This window comes from Somniosus microcephalus, chromosome 7 (genome assembly GCF_052327205.1).
Source record: "Somniosus microcephalus isolate GS21.2 chromosome 7, FLI_Smic_1.0, whole genome shotgun sequence".
Taxonomy (NCBI): Eukaryota; Metazoa; Chordata; class Chondrichthyes; order Squaliformes; family Somniosidae; genus Somniosus; species Somniosus microcephalus.
This window is the reverse complement of record NC_140993.1, coordinates 197,450,436-197,462,909: the sequence shown is the minus strand read 5'-3', so window position 1 is coordinate 197,462,909 and position 12,474 is coordinate 197,450,436. Positions and strand designations below refer to the sequence as shown.

Below are 12,474 nucleotides of genomic sequence, written 5' to 3'. Positions count from 1 at the left end.
CTTCTGGGACCAGTGGCGTCCAGCCACCCAGGAGCCGTGGGCGTGGCCCGCGGCCTTCCCCCCAAAGGGGGGAAGGATCAGAGGGGAGTGCTGCTGTTCGGCACACTCGCCGCCACCAACGCGGCAAGGGTCCCCTAGTTCGGCCCCCTCCTCCCCAGCGGGAGAGTCGCGACTCCAGTCTGGACACCTTCACCTCGGAGGAGGTGCGGAAGCTGGATAAGATGGCCGAGGATTCGGACCGGCGCCACACGGAGCTCATGAGCGTGGTGGGGCGCATGCCTGAGGCCATCGAGTCGCTGGCGCCCAGTGTGCGCGAGTTCGGGGCAGCAACTGCTGCGAGTGGCCGCATGCTGACTGATGCCGTCAAGAACCTGGCGGCTGTGATGCGCGCGCACACCAGGACCACAGGGGCACTCACTGCTGCCACACGCGCTGTCTCAGGCAGGCATCGCCAGGGCAGCCGCCGCGCTGGACCATCCCAGCAAGCCGCCCCTCGGCTGATTGTTGCGGATCCTGCAGTGCGGGCCCGGTCGAGTGCCACTGCGCCACAGCACCAGCCAGCGCATCCCACACGCCAGCTGGCCCACATTGCGCCATCCGTCGCCGCCATTCCCCCACTGGGGCGTCAAGGGCAAGCGGCTGCAGCTGATGGTGGCCAGGCTCAGGTGCGCCACTCAGCAGACGGCCCCTCGAGGCCCAAACGCCGTGTAGGCCGCCCCCCAGCGGCATCTGGCGGAAGGGCATCTGAGCCTCAGGCACCTTCCCCCAGCCTCGCAGCAGCCACTGGGCAGAGCTTGCGAAGGAGCAGCAGGCCGGGCAGGGGAGGCAAAAGGCTGGGCAAGGTCTCGCCCTCGCGGGCCACTCAGTAGAGGGTGTGGGCAGCTTTCCTTTTATATGGCGGTGGCCATCTTTATTTTGCCCATGGTTGTGTTGTTGGAGGGCTTATTTTTTGCGTTAGGCCGACGTTGAGGCCCGGTTTGAAGAAAGGTGGAGTGACTCCTCCCCAGTTTGTGGGAGTGAGTCGTTTGTTGGGCTTTTTGTGGGGCCCGTTTATTGTTTTTGGGGATTCATGTGGGAAGGGCTTTCCATTTTTGTGTAATAAAAAATTATCTTTATTCATGCAGTCTCCATGGTTGTTCTTCTTAGTGTTTGTTGGCTTCGCCGGCTGACGGAGCGGCTGCATTCATCTTCCCTCATGGCCCCTGGCCATTCCCTGACAGGGGGCTTAGAAGTACCATGTAATAAGGTGGCGTCATGCGGCCCTTGGCCCTGGTCGCTCCCTCCTGGGAACGTACTCCTGCTCCTCCTCCTCCTCCTCCTCATGCTCCTCCTGCTCCTCCTCCTGAGGTGCTGGTCCAACGTCAGGTGGCAGTGCCTGAGTCCTGCGGATAGCCAGGTTGTGTAGCATGCAGCAAACCACCACAAATTGGGAGACCCGGTCCGGCGAATACTGGAGAGCTCCTCCGGAGCAATCAAGGCAGCGGAACCGCTGCTTGAGGACCCCAATAGTTAGCTCGATGATGTTACGGGTGGTTTGATGGCTCTCGTTGTAGGCCTCTTCAGCAGCGGTCCTGGGCGCGCGGAGCGGGGTCATGAGCCAGGTGCACAAAGGATAGCCTTTGTCCCCGAGTAGCCATCCCCTTGGGGGAGGCTGTGCCTGGAACATGTCATGCACAGTACTCTGCCGCAGGATAAAGGCATCGTGGCTGCTGCCTGGGAAGCTGGCATTGACTGCCATGATGCGCTGCTTGTGGTCACAGACCAGCTGCACATTCAGAGAATGGTAGCCCTTCCTGTTGCGATACTGCTCGCCATGCTCCAGAGGGGCCCGCAAAGCCACATGCATACAGTCAATGGCGCCCTGCACCAAGGGGAATTCCCCGAGTCTGGAAAATCCCAATGCGCGCTGATGCTGGCTCTCCAGGGCCATGGGGAAGGAGATGAATTGGCTTCTCCTTCTGAACAGTGCTTCGGTCACCTGGCGGATGCAGCAATGCGCGCCGTACTGGGAAATGTTTGCTATGTCCCCAGCAGCGTATTGGAAGGAGCCGGTGGCATAGAAGTTCAATGCCACCGTCACCTTCACTTCCACCGACAGAGACGTCCTGCACCTGAGCTTTGGCCGCAGATCTCGGCGAAGCAGGTGGCAGATCTCTGCAATCACCTCCTTTCGGAATCGGAGCCTTTTAACACATCGCGCAGCACTCATGTTTAGGTAGGAGCGCTGCTGGCGGTATAGCCTGACTGGGTAAGGCCTACGTGGCCGACGCCTGTAGCCCCCTCTGCCTCTAGCCAGGGCTGCCCCTCTCACAATGCGTCTGCGAGCCCTACGGACATGGAGCTGCAGCTCCACGTTGGCACCCCATGCAACCCCCATCAAATCCTGGCAAACACTCTAATTTCCAAAAGGCCGCTTGCAGCGCTCTGGCCTGAGTCCAAAAATACCTGGCTCTTGCTGCTTGAAACCAGGTAGCTATCCTCCTTGTTGTGTCTCCAGAAATGCATTGCACAAGAGTGTTTTCTGAAAAAAGGCTGGCCTTTATACTGGAGAGCACGTCCCCTTTAATTTGCGCCCCCCGGGGCCCGCGCTGGTTGTGTTGCGTTCCTTTTTCCAAACGCTCCGGCCGCCAGCCGCACAATGGGGCGGTCCGACTGAAGTTTGGAATCGGGGCGCACAAAGGGCGTTGCACGAGGATGTGACGTCATTTTCTGCGCGCGCATCCGGGCGGGCGCTAAACTTTGCGCCGGCGCTAACGGGCAACTTAATTTGGGGTGGGGCGCAAACTGCGCTGCGCCCGGGCGCTACACGCATAGCGCCCGAAAAACACTTCTCTTAAGGCGCTAACTGCTGGCGCAAGCGACTGAAAATCTAGCCCACTGGGTGTAAAACAGACTGCCAATTCGCTATCACTACCTTGTGATATTCAGAGAATCATCACAGGTAAATGGAGTAAGAAAATGCTGACATTTTTAAATTGGAATTCCCTTTGGAAATGTTTACATAAGAGGTTCCAATAGAGCGTGCAACATACTCAAGATTTTTAGTAATACACAAGTTGAGCTCCCATGGCATTGCACATGAGACTAGACCAAGTCAATAGCAAAATACTGCGGATACTGGAAATCCGAAATAACAACAGAAAACGCTGGAAAAACTCAGCAGGCCAGGCAGCATCCGTGGAGAGAGACCAAGTGTAGTGGTAGTGCAGCAGCACCTCCATTGAAGGGAGCGTGTAATTACAGTGTGGCAAGTTTACATAGGCAGTTTCCATTATAAACACAGGCATAGGAATTTATAATGGAGAGTTAACAGTAAGTGTAAGGTTTTTACAGATAGATACTTTTGTCATTGGCTCAACACTCAAGAGCATGACACCAGTATCAAAAGTACAGCAGAATGGATTATGTACATTGCTGAACTATTTCCTGCAGTGCTTCTGTGCTAGCTCCCAGATGGTTCCATTTATAGGCAGGCGCCAAGATGGGAACAGGTGACCCAAAAAAATGTGGTTGCTCCCGAGCATGCGCTGTTTTTCTTACTTAAGTTTTCGCTCCTATTTTCTTTAGTACGGGTTCCTTCACGAACTGTGCATAAAAGTGAATGGCAGCAAAATCACTTTGCTGCAAAATCCTGAACGCAGGCAAGTTTCTGTTCTCCTCTGCCACTTCTGCCAGTGCTGCTGAGAGTTGGCATTGGTGACAAGGACAGCAGTGCCTTCTGTAAACAATGCCGCGGCTGTGCGCTGCCTCCAACAGTGGCAGTTCTTGTTATTATTTGCTGAATGGATATGGCAACATATGAACAGGTGCAAATTCAGCGAACCTGGCAGGCTGACGCTGGGGTTACCGAAAGCCGCACCAGATCTGCACAGGATGCAACTGACGCCGTCATTTCCCATTCTGTCTGGGAAGGTCCGTGCAGGCTCGCAACGTTAAACATCTGCGAGCTCAGCCTGCCCAAGCCTGTGTAACAAGGCAAAGTATGCGAGCAAGAGCGAGAAAATCGGAAAGTAAATCGGTGCTGGGGTAGATTTTTGCATTTTGTTTAACCTAGTTATTGCATCGCTTACCTTCTTTTGTGCTGAACATATGATACATTTGCAATGCCACAAACATAATGTATTAAAGTTATTTAATTCGACCTAACGTGTTTATATTAGTCACAATATCACCTTCCACTACAACTCGTCTATTAATAAGGCAAAGTCCGACCGTATTGTTGGGTTTTCATCACATTGGTCTTTGTGACATGCGATTGATTCTGACTGTGAAAGACTCCTCAACTTTAAACCAGTTTTCTTTCTGCTCTTCTGACGACAGAACCTTCCGACTCTGCTCCCTTGTCTTGTTGCCCAGAGGTTTGAAGTTCACGATCCTGGACCCCGGCTGGTGACCTGCTGCCCGAATTCTTGGACAATTCGTGTTCACTCCTTAGCTTTTGAATTTCGCTGTTTAACTCCAACAAGGTTTTGGCGAGCTGCCGATCCTGGGACCGCATCTCCAACTGCAAATCAAAGAGGGGAGACAGCCACTTCTGAAAAATTTGCATATGCTAACCATTAATATTCAAATGATTGGACTTTTCCTTGGGACAGACAGGCATTACATCTATTCGAGGTGTCTCTTTACTGTGAATTTTGTTTGAAAAATCACAAAATTATCACCCTCATCATCAGCCTCGCTCGCCCACCCCCATTAACACCAGTCTGCATCTACAATTTCTTTCCCCAAATCACCAGTCACACAACTAGCTCAACAAAACCCATTCATCCAGTTAGAGAAAAGGTGACTATTTTGAACAAAAGAAGCCGGGGAAAGGCTCTGCTTTAATTAAAAGAATTCTAGAGGAAAGTTGCAGGAAGCTAGTTGTTCAGCTTCCTTGCAGTTAATACAGGAGTCGGTGGCTAGCGGGCTGGGTACGCGCACTTGCCCCTGTTTGTTTGTCAGGCTCCCCAACAGTTGGTAAATCTCCAGAGGGAGGGGGTAAGGGGTGGGGGCACCAACACGAGCAGTGGGATCCCAGCACGGCAATACAGGGAGCGGCGAAACCGTGACCACAGGGAGCTGGGGTTCAATTCGAGTCATCGTTTGGGGAAGAGTTGAGGGTTAAAAGGTTGCAGCTTTTTCTCACCAGTTCGGTTCGGAGCCAAGTGATGGCCCCGTCGATCTTGGCTCTGCGGAGCTCCTGGTCGGCTCGGGGATTCCTGCTCAGAGTCCAGGACTCGGGCTTCTCGCACGGTGCCGAGGGGCCCCGGAAGGCGCTCCGTAGCCTGTGCTTGATATTCTCCAACACCATGCTGGAGACAGTGTCCTCGTACTGGCTGTCATTGCTCATCCTTGATAGACTGGCGGGCGTGGACTCTTCACAGTACTGCTCATGCACAACGGTGGGAGCTTCTAAACAGATAGCTTTACAGCCCAGTCAAGGAATAAATGCCCACCGCTTCTAGATGCAGCATTGTATTTGACTCGATTTGCAAGTCTCTGCGGGGTATTCCCCGATGCCAAGATTGTTCAGTCCCAGCTTTTAACTCTTGGTAGCCCCCGGTAAGAGCAGCGGGTTTGCACCCAGAGAGGGGAAGCTGGGCTCGTTCCGCTCCACTGTACCAATCCGCTTTGTAATTGGGACTATGGAAAGCTCCGAGGGAGAGAGGGGGTCAAAGCCTATTGTTGTACTCGCCGCCGAGATGGTCCGCTGCACTCGCCAAAGAAAAAAGTTGGCAGGTTCAAATAGAGAGAGAGAGGGGGGGAGGGAGGAGAGAGTGGGCTTGCCGCCGCTCCAGCGAATGCGAGCGCATGTCAATGATCAGGCAACGCTTGCACATAATTGAGAGTGAGAAGACATCGCATCCCCCATTCTAGTTACTGCTGCTCCCGACCAGAAGACACAAGAGCCCATTGTAGCTGTAAACTATGCATTGGGAAACACTGAGAAGTGTGTCACGGATCCGTTCGAGTAACACCGTACATCACAAATACAGCCGCCCTCTAGATCAAACCATCAATGGAATTATCCAGCGAAACATTAAAGTCTCAGAGCGGCAGCATGGCGAGTTTCGAGACGATCCTGTTCCTGGGAGAGGCAACTTAGTGGTTCTAATTCAAAGCAGGGTTTAGTTAAAGTGTTTTTACTTGAGTGTTGCTATTTGAGCTGGTAGTTCAATTTTAGAAATTGTTTCTAGCTCTTGATTGTTTTCTCTCCAGTAACGGTGAGAAAGTCTGGCACACCCCAGTGAAATGTCCAGCTCGCTTTGCTTGGTGCTGTTAATCCTTAGTCAGTCGCTGATGCGCACAGACAGGCGTGCAGAGTGTAACCGACAGGGAATAGAAACTGCCTGTCCCCGGGGTGTACCAAAAGCGTGTGCCAGTTCAGTCTGGGAACAATATCCTTATTTCATCTGCACAACAAAGGAATCCACTGCACTCCTCGCCGTTTTCCCACAGATTTCACTGCTGGCGTTTAATGAGAGGTTACTACTTCGTTTCCTCGTCTGCTTTTACACTGATATTATTTGCTGCCCGTTGTTGCACTGAATAAACGTTCAATTGTTTAAATCTTGCCCGTCCTTTGTGTTTGTGTTACCACGGGAATCATTCCAGGGGAAAATGGTTCCAGACTTCCTGATCCACCTCCAGTCTGCTGGTGGAACTTGGGGGGGGGGGGGGGGGGGGAGGAGCGCTGTGAGGACTGGGGGGGGGGGGGGTTAATTGTCCAAACACCTGAGCTGCTCTCCGGCCGCTGGCACCGTGCCCTGCTCTGGGAGGTCACCACCCATGGGTCCACGGACATGCGGCTTGGGTTCGGTTCCAAGGGCAACGTGTCTGTAATTGAAGGGTGAATCCATCCTGCTGTGTGCCGCAGACCACTACACTCTCTGCCACTTTATCAGGGGCACACTATAAGACAACCCCCAACCCCCCCCCCCCCAACCTGTTCAGGCACCAGAAGAGTGCTTTAAGCACCCGATGGTCGGGCCGTGGCGTGTCCACAGTTATATCTCACATGGGTGGCCAATTGCTTCCTTGGTGAAGCGCAGTCTACACACACAGCTCCTCTTACAGTGCCTCAAATGACATTCGTTCCCTGAGCACTCTCGGGGGTGGGGTAGTAGCTAGATTGGTTCAAATTCCGACCATGGTGTCTAAAGTGACGCGCCTGCACCTTCTGCCCCTCCTTCAGGTTGTCCATGCTAGTCAAGAACAGGGAATGCCCAGTGGATGGGACATTTCAGTGCTTTCACCTTCCTTACACACACGTAGAAAAAGCTGGCAGTCCTGAAATGAATTGCCTTCAGACACTCAGGACTCTGGATGGCAAAACTGGCCAAAAAAGAGCACCAACTCGAGTTAATTAGAAAAAGTAAACTCTGAGAACAATTTCCAGACTGCTGGGGTGAGGCTCCACAGTTCCAATGGTGCCTTTGTTGTCCTCCCAGACTGAAAGTCATGTGAGGGCCATAAATCACATCAATACCCACGCTGTTAGTTTTTAGTCTAAGTGGCTGCGGCACAAATTGCTGCAAATTGGCGATCGTCATTGACTGCAATGGCAGGCTGAGCAGTGAGCATGAGATTTTATTGGCTTAGGAGAGACCATCGGCAAAGTGGTGCAAATGTACCAGCAAATTATGATGCCGTGCAAATAATGGCATAACTCACTTTGTCCATTATTTCCTGGAACTTTTACATATTAATAATAATGGCAGAGGCTGTTAATGTGTAATTACTATGGTGCAAGTTTCCAGCAAATGCAGGCCCAATATTGCATTTCAGGGTCATCGGTACCACTACAGTCCTCTATTCAAAAAATGCGGGGAAAAATTGGGTTGGTTTTCACCTCTCGTTAGCGCCCCCGGGCACAAATCCTCTAATGCCCGGGCGCGACACTGCTAACACCTCTCGTGAACTTCAGTGGGAGGTTAGCAGCAGCGGTGGCCAGTAGTGCCCTGTGGCACTGCGCTGCCGGCGATGACGTCATCACCGTGCGCAGTGCCCCACTTGTGGCCAGGCCGCAAACTTCCCTTGTGCCCCCTGACCTGTCGGCGGACGATATGTGCGACAGGATCAGGGGGAGGTTTTGTAGCGGCAGCGGCGCAAGTTAAAGGGGCAGGTGTTGGGCGGCCATTTTTATTTTGACTGACTGGCAGCACCTGCCCCCTTTCACTTTTGTATGCTGGGTGCCGGCTGCGATCGCTCAAGTGCCGGGCTGTTTTCACGTCACCCCACTCCCCGGTGGTCCGGCTGGGCCCTGGTGCACACAGCGCTAGACAATGACCCTTTAATCAGGGGAGGAGGCCTCCAATGACGTGGCGCTATGTGGTGCTGCTGCACGTAGCGCTGCGACATTCAGTAGTAGCGCCCCAAGCAGGAGGTGGAATGCTTTCCAGTAGCACCCCACCTGCTGCTCGGGGCACTACTACTGAATTTACGGTGGAGAGGCACTAACTTTTTCGTGGTGCTAAAATTAGCACCCGCCAATGTTAGCGCCCCTCTTCGCCACCCAAGTTTTCCCCCTTGGATTGGATTTGGGGTTTGCAACTGTACCCACTTTTAATAAAGCGTTAGTAAAATAATAATTCACACACTACATTGATGTGAACAGTTATCTTATCCAGTATATCTGGAGGTAATTAATTATAATATTATCCCAGCTGGTGGTGATGCAAAAATAAACAATTATCATTTATTTTCACAGTCCTGGAAAACGGACTAAAATCAGATCACGTGTTTACATCTCAGATGTGGAATATTTTTAGAACACTGGGTCATTTTGACAGGGTAAGTCAAAATGTGATTTTGATTGTTGTGAATTGTGACCTGAGGTTAGGAGCCTAACTGGTTTAAAAACATAATTCCAGTGTCACTGGCACTGCCAATGAACTGTCTAGTTGTCTACATGACCTTATGTTTTCATAATCCTGGCCACACATCAATAAGTTTGCTTTACCATATAGATTATTTCCATCACCCCCTCTTTAGGTATTGCCCCATTCTCCAGAGGGAATGATTTTTCTCAATCTATTCTATCAAAACCTCTCATCGTCTTGAAAACCTCTATTTATTCACCTCTTAACCTTCTCTGTTCCAAGGAGAACAGCCCTAACTTTTCCAACCTCTCCTCATAACTGAAGTCCCTCATCCCTGGTAACATCCTGGTTAATCTCTTCTGTACCCTTTCTAAAGCCTTTACATCTTTCCTGAAGTGTGAAGCGTGGTGCCCAGAATTGTCCACAATACTCCAGCTGAGGCCTAACCAGTGATTTATAAAGTTCTAACATGATCTCTTTGCTTTTATATTGTATTAGCCAGTGGCTCAGTTGGTAGCACCCTCACCTCTGAACATTATGGGCTGGATTTTGTCAGTGTGGGCGGGCTGGGGCATGTCAGGTGGAAATCGTGTCAGGACCCCGACTCCTAAGTGAAGTGTTGAAAAAGTGCGATTTTCCCCTAATTGGCCAATTGATTTCCTGCATGTGGGAACCACTGGTCCAATGAGTCTTTTCATACAGAAAGTCGCCTCCGATGACGTCATCAATGCTGTTGGATTTAAGGCCTGCAAGCAGCCTTGATTCTTCTGGAGACTGCAAAGGCTCTGCAATTTATATGAAGGAGTTGAATTGTGGAAAACGTCAACGATCAAGCAAAAGTGTGCTCCTCGGTTTGATGAGCCCTCCCTCCAAGCTCTGGTGTACGGAGCCAGCTGTAATAAGGAGGTGCTGTTCCCTTCCTCAGGGAGAAAAAAGCCACCCCAGCAGACAAAAGCTGTGTGGCTACAAGTGGCCCAGGTTGTCAACTCCATTTCAATGAGCCGCAGAACCTGCGGCAATGCAGGAAGAGGTTTCATGACCTTCTCCACACCGGAAAAGTGAGTATGACTTTCCCATCACCCTCAATCTGATCCCCATCACCTCTCCTCACCAGCACTCTGCTTTGCCAACCTCTTCCTCCGCATCCCACTTGACACTTACATCCCTGCACCCTTACTCATTCCCTCTCTCTCTATGGTCACATTCACTTAACTATTCTACCATGCAGCCCTCACACTTCCTATCACTGTGATGCCATGACAACAACTACTTACAACACACAGGGAGGGTCCTTTGTATCCTTCTAAGCATCTATGCTATGCATTCACTTAACTCACTCCTTCCATGGTCCATGGAGGAACTTAGCCGCAAGGGTATTGAAAACATGGTCATTGTTCAGAATAGAATGACATCTCCTGATGAGCAATGGTCAGCTATTGGGCAAACAAAGCAGACCTTCATGCAAGTCCTCTGGAGTAGGACTTCCAGTGCAGAAATGGGTCCTCATGGCCCCCCTGCAGTGCAGCAAGGTGCTGTCAAGCCACTTGCTACCTCTGAAGTTGGGCTGACCCATGAGAGGGATGTTGGTGGCAGACAACAAGGAAGTGGGGGCTCCTCTCCAAGCGCTCACACGACCATGCCACAGCAAAGCCCTCGGTCAGAGCCCCACCAGAGTCCTCACCCAAATGAGTTGGGCGTCTCAGCCCCTGCACAGCCGTAGGAGCAGCAGACTGTTGGCGAGCCCGCACAGGTTCGCCACCCCAGAGGATGCCCGCCAAAGGCGTCGAGACAGGAGCAGCAAGAGAGCGAGCAAGAGGCCTCCACATCTGCTGAAGCCACAGGGGAAGCACCACGTAGGAGCACGCGTAAGAGGAAGATAAAGCACAAGTAGTCACAAGGGTAGTCACTTGAGTGCTGTGTTGTTTTGTTTTTGGACCAGCCATCATTGTGATTGTATTATAAAGTGTTTTGATGGCAAACTGTTGTAGTTTGTGGCCTGTGTCATTTCGCAAATGGGACTTTCACATTGAGGGCTTAGGGCGCCTTGCGATTATCAGAATGGGCGTCAGAGTGATAGGATTCCATTGGTTCTTCTCCATTGTCGATGATCTGGTAAGAAGGAGTGAGACTAAAGTGTATGATTGTGCAGGCTAAGCAAATCTGGCCAGGATGAGTGCGTCCCTTGCATCCTGGGCAGCAATATGGTGGCGCTCTGGCGTCTTCTGGCCTGTGCATCTTCAGGTGGGTGACTAGCAGCTTGGCGCTCCTATTGATGTTCCTGCTGTTGCTCATTGTTCTGCTGCTGCTGCAGCTGGTCTTCATCCGAATCTGATGTCCAGGAGGAAAGGAATTAAATGGTCGTCATGCTTCTGGATTATGCCTCAGTTGAGGAAGCGCTTAGTCAAGGTGGGGAGAGGGGTTTCCAAGGAGGTCACACTGGAGATGGGTGTCAGGCTCCAAACTTCCACAACACTGCGTATGCCTGCTAAAAGTTCCACCAGACTTGAAACAACAAAGTTCTGCCACCTGCAAATGATCATCGGTGAAAACTCCTTTGTAATGGTGGAACTGCAGCTGTTTGTAAGCAATCCACTAGTGAGGCCACCAGGATTACCTGGCGTGTTCCAGAGGAGGCATGTAGGATGGGGGAAATGTGTTAAAATTGGAAAGGCCTCTCAAAATGGGATTATAGAGGCAATTAAGTGGTTGTTAAGGGCCTTAAGGGCCTATCCCGCCTCTTGGAGGCAGGATGGAAAGCGGGTCAGAAAACACGCACTTGGGAAAATTGCTTGGAGGCAGGATGGAGGCGGGAACGGGCCCGCCCACCAGTTTTGGTGATTTTAACAACTCGCACGCCTCCAAACACGCCTCCAAACCGGCATCCTCGGGGCTGGGAAAATCAAGCCCTATGGGTTTAAGTCCCACTCCAGAGACCTGAGCAGAAAAATCTAGGCCGACACTCCAGTGCAGTACTGAGGGTGTGCTTTACTGTTGGAGGTGCCGTCTTTCGGATGAGACGTTAAACCGAGGCCCTTTCTGCTCTCTCAGGTGGACATAAAAGATCCCATGGCACTATTTCGAAGAGGAGCTGGGGAGTTATCCTTGGTGTCCTGGCCAATATTTATCCCTCAACCAACATCACTAAAACAGATTATCTGGTCATTATCACATTGCTGTGTGTGGGAGCTTGCTGTGCGCAAATTGACTGCCACATTTCCTACATTACAAGGGTGACTACACTTTAAAAAGTACTTCATTGGCTGTAAAACACTTTGGGACGTCCGGTGGTCGTGAAAAGCACTATATAAATGCAAATCTTTCTTTCTTTCTTTCTTTATTCCTCTATTTATAAACCCAAGTAACCCATATGCTTTTTTAACCACCTTATCAACTTGCTCTGCCACCTTTAAGGATTTGTGTATATGGACACCAAGGTCTCTCTGCTCATCTACACTTTTCAAAATCGTGCCATTTACTGTCGTTCCATAATAGTCCTCCCAAAGTACATCACTTCACACTTTCCTGCATTGAACTCCATCTGCCATGCTTCTGCCCATTTCACCATTCTGTCTATGTCATCCTGAAGCCTATAACTATCCTCATCACTATCTACTACTTTGCCAAGTTTTGTATCATCTGCAAACTTTATGATGCTGCTCCCTACACC

The 12,474-nt window shown here is 51.2% G+C and overlaps 1 protein-coding gene across 1 annotated transcript; it reads right to left on the bottom strand.

The window, feature by feature from the left end:
• Positions 1–4,115: 4,115 nt before the first annotated feature.
• Positions 4,116–6,176, bottom strand: LOC147115058 (alanine and arginine rich domain containing protein). Its single transcript, XM_085992125.1, has 2 exons — positions 5,132–6,176; positions 4,116–4,504 (listed from the first exon to the last, which is right to left on the bottom strand). The coding sequence occupies exons 1-2, from the start codon at positions 5,333–5,335 to the stop codon at positions 4,286–4,288; spliced, it is 423 nt and encodes a 140-aa protein (XP_085848251.1). The 5' UTR covers positions 5,336–6,176; the 3' UTR covers positions 4,116–4,285.
• Between the last annotated feature and the right edge of the window lie 6,298 nt (positions 6,177–12,474).

What these genes read in the sequence shown, in the direction of transcription:
- LOC147115058 (XM_085992125.1), bottom strand. Translation starts at nt 5,335, where the DNA reads ATGAGCAATGACAGCCAGTACGAGGACACTGTCTCCAGCATGGTGTTG. An exon ending in CTTGGCTCCGAACCGAACTG is followed by an intron (nt 4,505 to 5,131) that starts GTGAGAAAAAGC and finishes TTTGATTTGCAG; the next exon opens with TTGGAGATGCGGTCCCAGGA.